This window comes from Nicotiana sylvestris, chromosome 4 (assembly GCF_000393655.2).
Source record: "Nicotiana sylvestris chromosome 4, ASM39365v2, whole genome shotgun sequence".
In the NCBI taxonomy this organism is placed as follows: Eukaryota; Viridiplantae; Streptophyta; class Magnoliopsida; order Solanales; family Solanaceae; genus Nicotiana; species Nicotiana sylvestris.
The window spans coordinates 171,017,222-171,027,861 of NC_091060.1; the positions used below are offsets into that span (position 1 = coordinate 171,017,222).

General features: G+C 35.6%; 2 protein-coding genes across 2 annotated transcripts; one reads left to right on the forward strand and one right to left on the reverse strand.

Moving 5' to 3' along the window:
* The first annotated feature begins 1,147 nt into the window (after positions 1–1,147).
* On the forward strand, positions 1,148–7,275 carry LOC104213282 (beta-galactosidase 5). The gene is made up of 17 exons (XM_009762748.2): positions 1,148–1,553; positions 2,043–2,138; positions 2,247–2,359; positions 2,478–2,544; positions 2,779–2,871; positions 2,983–3,126; positions 3,246–3,334; positions 3,425–3,530; positions 3,651–3,738; positions 3,970–4,088; positions 4,174–4,338; positions 4,467–4,645; positions 4,800–5,019; positions 5,232–5,342; positions 5,443–5,556; positions 5,838–6,040; positions 6,165–7,275. The coding sequence occupies exons 1-17, from the start codon at positions 1,383–1,385 to the stop codon at positions 6,274–6,276; spliced, it is 2,190 nt and encodes a 729-aa protein (XP_009761050.1). The 5' UTR covers positions 1,148–1,382; the 3' UTR covers positions 6,277–7,275.
* Positions 7,276–7,475: 200 nt separating this feature from the next.
* On the reverse strand, positions 7,476–9,660 carry LOC104213281 (thioredoxin H-type 1). The gene is made up of 3 exons (XM_009762747.2): positions 9,468–9,660; positions 7,938–8,060; positions 7,476–7,844 (listed from the first exon to the last, which is right to left on the reverse strand). The coding sequence occupies exons 1-3, from the start codon at positions 9,564–9,566 to the stop codon at positions 7,695–7,697; spliced, it is 372 nt and encodes a 123-aa protein (XP_009761049.1). The 5' UTR covers positions 9,567–9,660; the 3' UTR covers positions 7,476–7,694.
* Positions 9,661–10,640: the final 980 nt, after the last annotated feature.

Consider the following 10,640-nt stretch of genomic DNA (forward strand, 5'->3'; position numbering starts at 1 on the left):
ACGATTTAGTAGATGCTTAATTAATATCACGACTCACGTCTGATTGAGACTAGCATAGAGACTGCCGTAAAAATTTAAATCTCACATTTCAATTACTCCTCTATAATAAGCACTAAAGTTTAAAGATCACCCTTTTTTCAGTTAAAGATGACATTTGACAAACTAAAAAGAGGTAAAAAGTTAAAAAAGGAGGTATAACACTAGATAAATCTCCAGATCTCCTTTAACTCGAGATCCTTGATTTCGTTTAAAAATTGTTAATTTATTTTGAATTAATATTGTTTAAGGGTCAAATCTAATGTATTCATTATGTACGATACAATATTGTCAAAAGAGTGATAACTAACTTTAAGTATTGAATAATTTCAGCTTTTGAAATACCAGCTTTTGAATAATTATTAATTATTTTCACATTTTTAGACTCCTACAAGAACACTTTGATATTTGTGCGACAAGTGCAAGTGCATCAGGGTTTTCCTTTTTTGAACTATACAATTAGTTGACCAATTTTTAAAAAATATACAGTTATACTAAGTTTAAACAGTCACAAAACGATAGTGGGTGCAATAGTTTTTCCTACATACTAGTTCAAATTTTTTTTACTGCCTTGCCAGTAGTTCAAATACCAGAAATCAGATAAACAAAGGTAAATTAGATTCAAAATTTTAAGTTATGAAGTTGACCTTTGACAAATATATGATTTTATTAACTAAATCACTAACTTTCATTAGAAAAATATCAAAAAGAAGAAGCCTGGATGCAGCATCTGTGCCAATGGTATCCAATATTTTCAACACATAGCTTGAATATATATGTGAAATTAATGCAATTTCGACAAATATTGAATTTAAACCTATAATTTGAAAAGAACGACTAGTCAAGTGCTATATATTTTTGAAGGTTGAATTCATCAAAATTAAAATCTGGATCTGGTTCAAGACAGAGGCGGATGAAGTGATTAAGTATCGGGTTCAGCTGAACCTAGTACTTTCGATGCATAACATAAAAATATTATAACAAATATCCCATATATAAAGGTTATTGACACTTATTTTTTTGGGGGTGATCTTGGACAACATGCACATGAAATCGAACGGCATAGAAATTGAAATTACCTATACTTATTATTATCATATGAAACTACACTCTACTTCTATTATTTGAGAAGGCTCCTATTTATGAACATAGGACTTAGGGAAACTGCATTAATGGCAAGAAGAATCCAAACAGCACCATATATAGTTGCCATTCTGCTGATTACCGTTCTTGACTCGTGTTATTCCTCTGTTCTTCCACCGTTTCTTCTCAGCTTTATTTTCAAAAAAAAAACTTCCCTCCTCTTTAGATTTCTTATTCAGTGAAAAAATAGTGAATAGACAAAAATGGAGACAAGCTCAGTTTCCAAGTTCTTCATAGTTTATACTATTTCATTGCTAATGGTAGCTCAGTTGATTTGGTGCAAAGTCACTTATGATAAGAAGGCCATTATTATTAATGGCCAAAGAAGAATTCTTCTTTCTGGCTCCATACACTATCCCAGAAGCACCCCTGAGGTACTCTAATTCTTCATAGCCCCCCCCCCCCTTCCCTCCCCCTCCCTTTCTTCCCGATCGTCCTTAATTGTACCATGTTCCACCACGCCCCGCATGTGTTAGCTTGATTCCTTTTCTTGGTCCAAACACGTGTAAATTCTTTTTGCTATGGGTGGCGGATGAGATTTGAATCCGGAAATGTGCCTTTGCTCTTATACCATTTTAGATTATGTGTACATTTATCTAAAGTTTAAACTGAGAACACACTTTTAATTATTTTAATTGTATTATGTCTCAACAGTTTTGCCGAACCCAAGTTGCTTAGGACTGAGGCATAGTTGTTGTTGTTTATGTCTCAATAGTTTTGGCCGACCCCAAGTTGCTTGGGACTAAGGCATAGTTATTGTTGTTGTTTATGTGTCAACAGTTTCCATTACTATATTCTTGGACGGATAATGTTACTCTACTATATTAATAAGGATAAATTTTAATTAAATGGGTGTTTTGCAGATGTGGGAAGATCTCATAAACAAGGCTAAAGATGCAAACTTGGATGTCATTGAAACTTATGTTTTTTGGAACATACATGAACCTTCCCCAGGCAATGTGAGTGTTTCAATTTGCCCACAAAGACTTAGCTTCTTACTGCTGAAAGATGTCACCTTTATTTCTGCTAGCATATTGCTACTAATATGCTATGTTTCTTTTGGACAGTATGATTTTGAGGGGAGATATGATCTTGTAAGGTTTATAAAAACTGTGCAAAAAGCTGGCCTTTATGCACATTTGCGCATTGGACCTTATGTTTGTGCTGAGTGGAATTTTGGGTAATAGATTGTCTTTCCCCTTTGTTTTTTGTTCCTAGTTCCCCTTGTTATTTCTTTGATTTTCTTGGTTAATTTCAAGAATGAGTTCATGATTCTATATATCTTTCATCTACTGCAGAGGATTTCCTGTATGGTTGAAATATGTTCCTGGTATCAGCTTCAGAACCGATAATGAACCTTTTAAGGTTTGTCCGTCATAACAGTAGAATCACAAAACTATCTTTTGTCACATTAAAGTAACTAAACATTACCCGTTATTATGCAAACAAAGCACCAATTTTGCCGATATTTGAACATGTTTGTTCGTAGCATCATTGTTTCTGTTTGTTTTTGACTCTGATAAATATAATGTGGTAATAAATTGATAGATTCTGATCATGAGTTGCAGTAATGACATTTCAATTCTTTTTGTTGTAAAGGCGGCGATGCAAAAATTCACCCAAAAAATAGTTGAGATGATGAAGAGTGAAAGACTGTTTGAATCCCAAGGAGGTCCCATTATACTGTCTCAGGTATGAAACTGACACAGTAGTGGTGCTTTGAAACTTATCGAACTTCTGTTTTCTGAATGCATGATATATTGCACAGCTGTTCTGCAAGTATTCTAAATTTGTTTTGGTTAGATTGAAAATGAATATGAACCAGCAAGGAAGGCGCTTGGAACGGCTGGCGAAGCATATGTCCAATGGGCTGCACAAATGGCTGTTGGATTAGATACTGGAGTTCCCTGGGTTATGTGCAAAGAGGATGATGCCCCTGATCCTATCGTGAGTTTTCTTCACCTTATTCTCAGTTTTGGTTATTCACTTATACATTGTTATCTCGGATTTAGGAATAATGTTCTTGAAACCATTGACTGAGGATTCTAAGCATGTGTCTTGATCAGATAAATACATGCAATGGTTTTTACTGTGACGAATTTTCTCCCAACAAACCTTACAAGCCAACTATGTGGACTGAAGCTTGGAGTGGCTGGTAATTATCTTGTTTCTCAAAGACTTGAGTAATGCAAATATATGCTCATTTTTATGAACTGATTCTCATATTCTTCTTTGTTGAGAGAAGGTTCACTGAATTTGGTGGCACTATACCTATGAGGCCAGTTCAAGATTTGGCATTTGCGGTTGCACGGTTCACACAAAAAGGTGGCTCATTTGTTAATTATTACATGGTAAATGAACTTCCTCAGCAAAAAGAAAATGCAACATTCATATTGAACATGTTATACATGATCTTGATTGACGTAACTATTTCTTCGCTTTCTTGCCTTAACTATTCCTTCTTTTCACAGTTTCATGGGGGAACCAACTTTGGACGCACAGCGGGAGGACCTTTTATAACAACAAGCTATGATTATGATGCTCCGATTGATGAATATGGTGAGATTAATCAGTTTAGTCCACATTTTTCAGCAGAATTAAAGCTTATCATGACTAGAAAGTCCTTTTGTGCATGAATATGGACACAGAATCAAAGTTATATATTAGTTCACGTTATCATTATCACTACGAAGACAATGTTTAGGGCGTGTCCTTTTATTTCATGACATAATCAAACTCTAGATTGAACTTTTGGTTATCAGCTAACTTCTTACCCTCATATTTTATCAGGTTTGATCAGGGAGCCTAAATACAGCCATCTAAAGGAGCTCCACAAGGCGATTAAACTATGTGAACAGGCTTTAATATCCTCAGATCCCACTGTTATTTCACTAGGAAGCTCTCAGGAGGTTAGTCCTCAATTAATAAGGGTCAAAAATATTATATGTGTTTTACTATTTTGTGTTGCTGAATCAACAAAGTCATTTATTTTAGGCTCATGTATTCTCGTCTGGCAAAAGAAACTGTGCAGCATTTCTCTCAAATTACGACAGCAACTCTGCTGCTAGAGTAGTTTTTAACAACAAGCACTTTAATCTTCCTCCTTGGTCCATAAGTATTCTTCCAGATTGCAAGCATGTTGCCTTCAATACAGCAAATGTAAGTACCTTTTTAGTATAATGTGCTCTTCTCGTTGTCATTCAATCTATTTTTGCTGAACAGAATTACTAGTAGTTATGTGCTTTACCTTTCAGCTTAGTGATTTGAAACATCCTTTTCTTTCTAAGGTTGGGGCGCAAACTTCACAAGTGAAAATGATACCAACTGGTTCTCAGCTGCACTCTTGGGGGGCTTACAGCGAAGATGTATTTTCTCTAGAGGACGGTTCAACATTTGCAGCTAATGGACTATTGGAGCAGATAAATATCACCAGAGATAACAGTGATTACTTGTGGTACATAACAAGGTGAAGTTCATATATAAGCAGAAAATTCATCCAACATGAGTACATAAACCTTCTAATTACATCTAAATAATTTCTACTGTCCCAGAAATGTAAGTGTATTGCCAAAACTTCTGGGGCAAAACTTTCTCTAATATGATATTTACCTGTAATGCAGTGTTGATATTAGTCCCTCGGAATCATTTCTGCGAGGAGGACAGAAACCGACTCTCAGTGTCCACTCAAGTGGGCATGCAGTTCATGTCTTTGTAAATGGGAAACTTTCAGGATCTTCTTATGGTAGTCGGAGGGATACAAAGTTCACTTTCACAGGACCAGTTGATCTGCAGGCCGGAACCAATAGAATTGAGCTACTGAGCATTGCTGTAGGCCTGCCGGTTAGTTTCTCATTGTTACCACCTATAATACTTATCTACAAGAAAGGAGAAGGCAACTTCTTCTGATTCTTTCATTGCTGCTAGACTACCACTGTGTAATTAGTGATTCATTTCAGGCAGAAACAAATGTCATTCTACTTGTGTTACTCTATGCTGCTGGACTAATAGTTTTTCTATCTCAATTGAATTTAAATACTCTTGTTGACGTGAAGAATATTGGACTGCATTACGAGGAATGGAACACAGGAATACTTGGGCCAGTTGTTCTTCAAGGTCTCAACCAGGGCCATAAAGATTTATCGTCGCAGAAATGGACATACAAAGTACTGAATCTTACCAAACTTCCATTGTTTCTTTTGCTTTCAAAATATTGACAGTAAAGTTTCTTCGAAATATAATATGTTGTCGATACTCCTTAAACAGGTCGGATTGAAAGGAGAAGCAATGAACTTGATCTCTCATCATGGAGTGTCTTCAGTTGATTGGATTGGTGGTGCACTAGCTACCCAGGGACAGCAACCACTTAAATGGTACAAGGTAAAAAAAAATAGTGATAACTGAGAAGTTTACTTTAGGTTGTATTTTGTAGGAGTTATAGTCATGCTAGAGATTTATATTCCCGTAGAAAATATAGTGAATTAGTACTTTCTTATTTTTTATAATATCGGTTTGTGATGAGCTTAAATGGAGGGACATGTTTAGTAAAGATTCATATAGCAGACCCCAACTTGCATGGGATTGAGGCATAGTTATTACTATTGTTTATAATAGGGATTTGTTGCTGGAACTTACGACTCGTCTTGGAATGTATGTTTCAGGCTTATTTCGATGCACCAGAGGGAAATGACCCTGTGGCCCTAGACATGAGAAGCATGGGTAAGGGACAAGTTTGGATCAATGGACAAAGCATAGGTAGATATTGGACAGCAACTGCTAATGGCAATTGTGATGCTTTCCACTATGCTGGAACTTACAGACAAACTAAATGTCAACTTGGTTGTGGTCAACCAACTCAGAAATGGTAGTTCTTGAAATTTTTATTAGTTCTGCCATCACTAGAAGCATGTTACTGCTTAAATTTCCTTTGTATCAGTAAATACACATTAGAATTTCCTAACTAATCGTTTGTCTATTCGGCTTCTCAGGTACCATGTCCCAAGGTCTTGGTTGAAACCAACAGAAAATTTGGTCGTCTTGTTCGAGGAACTAGGTGGTGATGTATCAAAGATATTGTTAGTGAAAAGGACAACTTCATGAGTTCAGTTAGTTTAGGAAACGTCACCAGTAGGAAGGAATTCTGTAGGTTTTTGATTATTAGGGATAAATCCATGCTATAGAGTCACATTTCTTGGAAAAAGCCAAGATCTAGGAGAATTTCTGGTTTTACATCTATTAGAATATATACACCACTTTGCGTGGTGGATGGATGTATATGTTTGACGTCTTCTGTTCCCAGTCACAGTTTGGTGTCTCACATTCTTTCTGACATTGTGTAACCAATGACCTTCATCAAGAAAATAACTAGACAAAAGGTCTCAAGTCATATTTCATATCCATTTCTGAACGAGCAAAAGGGAATATTTATCACTGTCCTACTATAAACTGGATCTCTTGCAGTCGAAATGTAACAAAATACGGCTCCTGTCATATCGAGGGTCTACCGGAAACAACCTCTCTACCTTATGTCATCTCTACCTTCATAAGGTAGGGGTAAGGTCTGCGTACACATTATCCTTCCCAGACCCCACTTGTGGGACTTCACTAGGTTTGTTGTTGTTGTTGTTGTTGCGGCTCTTGTCATATGCAGCGGCAGCAAATTTTGGTTCCCAATGATTTTTAAACTTGTATCAGGCCAAGAAATGTTGCTTGTGCAAAGGATACACGCACACACACATTCAGAATTGCTCACATATGCTGATAATGTACTAAGAGCAGTGAAAGATGTATTAACTTGTAAATAAGTCCAGTGCTGTCGTAGCAAAATGGAAGCTTCACAAGAGTAAAGCTGGAAAATAGTCTTTTGATAGAAATGGTTATATAGCCTTGCACCATGTGCACATATCAGATTCCAAACCAAAACAAAGGTTCATAAAAGCATGATGTATAATCAACAAACAACAATTCATAGATCAAAATTCGATCCAGGGGAGTATATATGTTGCTTTATTTAGAATAAGCCATTATGCTTTGCCACTTTGCGTGGTGAATGTATATGTTGGTGCATCCTGTTCCTCATTCTAGTGAAATTTATGTTCAAACATAAATTCTAACTTCCAAAATATACTTGGACTTAAAACTTAAACACTATGTTTTACAATTTCAACCAAAGTTAATTGTCCAAACGCGTTCTCAAAGATATGCTGAGATGCTGGATAATGTACCGAGAGAACCAAACGTTCAAAGCAATTGTAAATAAGTCAGTGCTATCCAAGCAAAATGAGAGCTTCACAACAGTAGAAATCTGAAAATAGTCTTTCTGTAGAATTGGGCATATAGCCTAACATCAGTAACACCAAATGCACAAATCAGATTCCAAGCACCAAGACAAAGGTTTCACAAAAGCAAAAAAAACATGGTGGATAATAAAACATACAATCATCCTTACTTTGAAGTTCGAACAAGTTACTTGGTTATTACAGAAGACAATACTAAATATGGGATTTGATTAAGGAGATTCATGCTGTCACCGTAGCAGGAGCAGCATGCTTCACTATGGTCTGCTGCAACTCCTCTTTTTTGGCACCAACAACCCTGTCCACTTCCTTCCCATCTTTAAGAAAGACAAATGTTGGCATTGCCTCCACACTCCATTCCTCCGCAACAGTCTACAAAAAAGTACCAAGAATCACAATCAATCGCTAAACATACTAGTCAAAGTACGATTATTAAGTTGATACAAAATTTGATTGGAGATGTACCTTCAGTTCATCAACATCAACCTTGAGGAATATAACATGGGGCATCTTCTTAGCAATCTCAGCAAGAATTGGGGCAATAAAACGGCAAGGGCCGCACCAGGAAGCAGTAAAATCCACCACCACCTGAAATAAAGAGTTGTTTTTTACATAAGTTCGATGAGTTAAAAGAGAAGATTTACCCCTAACAACTTTTGAAAATCTGAGGCATATTTAGAAGCTACCATCATTCTGCACTATAATTTTACCTTATCTAACAGCTAGGGGCTGATGTATAGTGCCACGGCTTATGTTCATCTAGTTAAAGACGGGGGCATATCTAGTGTAGGGAGTAAAAATTTATAAGTAAAAATACATTATAATTGTAAAAGTAGTAGACATAAACCCATAACTTTAAGAATAATGAGTTTTTAGATTAACCCATATAGTTTAAATTCTAAATACGCCTTTGGTTAAAGAGTTTGTAAAATGCATATGCCTATACTAGGTTTTGAATCCAATGTCACAAAGCAATAGTGATGTATAAGATAGATTTAAACCAGACAAGTTCTAAAAATCTGAGGTATGTTTAGGTGTACTACCATCATTCTATACTATATTTGGCGAAGCAACTAGGCTTGACATTTAGTACCTTCGGCTCAACTTATGTACAAACAATTAACTTTTTAATAAAATAGTACTTACACTAAGTTGGACTCTAATGTCACAATAAAAAACAATGGTTGCAATTATATTCATTCCACAGAGCTGATTTAAAATCCTAGATTAGCTCATCTTTAAACAACTAAATAATCAGAAAAGTAACAAAGGTAAGCATGATATCAACTTTATAATTGGGTCATGTCTTCAACAGAGATCGACTTATCAATTCTTCACATCCTCCGAAAGCGAAAAATTGCAGAAATATGACACCATAAGAGGTGGTCTTGAATTTTTGTGCCGGGCTTGGCGTAGCTGGTAAAGTTGCTACCATGTGACCAGGTAAAGTTGCTGGCTCGAGAGCCGTGGAAACAGCCTCTTGCAGAAATGCAGGGTGCAGCCGGCTGCATACGATAGACCCTTGTGGTCGGCCCTGCGCGCAGGGGGAGCTAAGTGCACGCCCTTTTTTTTTTCTTGCCTCATGGGCGAAACTTCAAGGTCGAAAGTCAAAAATAGCGACCTAGCTGAACTTTTTCGTCCAACCTAACAGCAACATAGCAACTATATCTAGCAATTTGTTCCAATATCGCAATTATGCGAATCAATATACTAACAGAAACATCAAATCAAAGGCAAACATGTTACAATTAACTGAAAACCAAACAACGAATATTAAAGGCTTAAACTTTAAGCAACAACAGAAACAGATCAGAAAAATGTAAGCAAACGAAACCCCAAAATCAACAAAGTCTCATACAATAAATCGCAACAACAAAAAAACCATTTTTAAAATCAAACAACAAACAAAAACCAGCACACAGAATATACTAACAAATAAGTCAAAGTAACAAAAGCAAAATTACTAAGAAAAAGTCAAAAGTAATAAAACCATACCAATTTCTTAGTCTCCACACCTTTCTGGAAGTGCTCGTTCCATTCCTCAATCTTGTGGCAGCCGAACACTTGTCCCTCCTCAGATGAAGCTGCAGCCATTTCTCACAAATTTCTTAGAAGCAAAAAAATTCAAACAACCAAACAAGCCCTTAACTTTAGCTCCTCGTAAAACTAACGCTGAATGAGAGTGTATTCCCAAGTAGAGACTTTTATATAGGGACAGGGAGGTAGTAAATTACCAAAATGTAACTGATTTTAAGCTTTATTACGAATTAACCATACGCGTCATAGTGTGAACACTTTACTCGGTCGGTCTAAATTTTTTGCAAATATCACATTAAGGGTCGTTTGGTAGTAGATATTGGAAAAAATAATTAGTTATACATCATACTTGGTATTATCATATGTATAAGTAATGCATAGAAAACTATGACATTAGTAATATCAAGGCTATTAATACATGTATTAGTATGGTTAAAGACAAAATTGTCCTTAAAGTCCCTTAAAGCTAAAGAATATGAAGAATATTTTTCTTAAAAATTATGCAATGCATTATAATTTTAATACACAACACCAAACAGTAGATAAGAAATAATATCTGCATAACTAATGCTTACATTATTAACACATGCATTACTAATCCATGCATAACTAATACACCTTATTCTGCACTATTCTTATACATCCTACCAATGACCCATAAAGATTGTGGTGAGATAGTTTAAAATATTCTATCATTAATTAGAGATTTCGATTTTTAACGCTAAAAATACAAACAAATTCCAAAAGAGAGTGTTGTTCTTTTAAATGAGCCTTAAGTGGTATAAAATTAAATTACTCATAGTCATAAATTAATATCGAACACCGAAGGAAAAACTAAAAAGAATAAACAAAAAAAAGGATATGCGAGGGAGGAAACACGTGGGCAACAAGAGAAAGAGACAGACAAGATATTAGGCTGGGATTTATTTGAGTAGCGTCACGAATGAGGTTGTGAGTTGTGACGCAGAAAAATACCAGCGAATGTTAATTGTCTCAAACAATTACGACTTTGATGATTTTTAAGGTCAAAATTATTAATTAAATGTCGATTAGTCTTTCATTAAAACTTTGCAAAGCTGTCATTTGTATGATGTATTTCTAGATTATTCCATAATTTCAAGATAATATATG

Coding starts and splice junctions, on each gene's coding strand:
- LOC104213282 (XM_009762748.2), top strand. CDS start 1,383: ATGGAGACAAGCTCAGTTTCCAAGTTCTTCATAGTTTATACTATTTCA. Junction 1,554..2,042: donor ATCCCAGAAGCACCCCTGAG/GTACTCTAATTC, acceptor GGTGTTTTGCAG/ATGTGGGAAGATCTCATAAA. Junction 2,360..2,477: donor TGTGCTGAGTGGAATTTTGG/GTAATAGATTGT, acceptor CATCTACTGCAG/AGGATTTCCTGTATGGTTGA.
- LOC104213281 (XM_009762747.2), bottom strand. CDS start 9,566: ATGGCTGCAGCTTCATCTGAGGAGGGACAAGTGTTCGGCTGCCACAAG. Junction 8,061..9,467: donor GTGTGGAGACTAAGAAATTG/GTATGGTTTTAT, acceptor TCTTTATTTCAG/GTGGTGGTGGATTTTACTGC. Junction 7,845..7,937: donor TTGATGTTGATGAACTGAAG/GTACATCTCCAA, acceptor ACTTTTTTGTAG/ACTGTTGCGGAGGAATGGAG.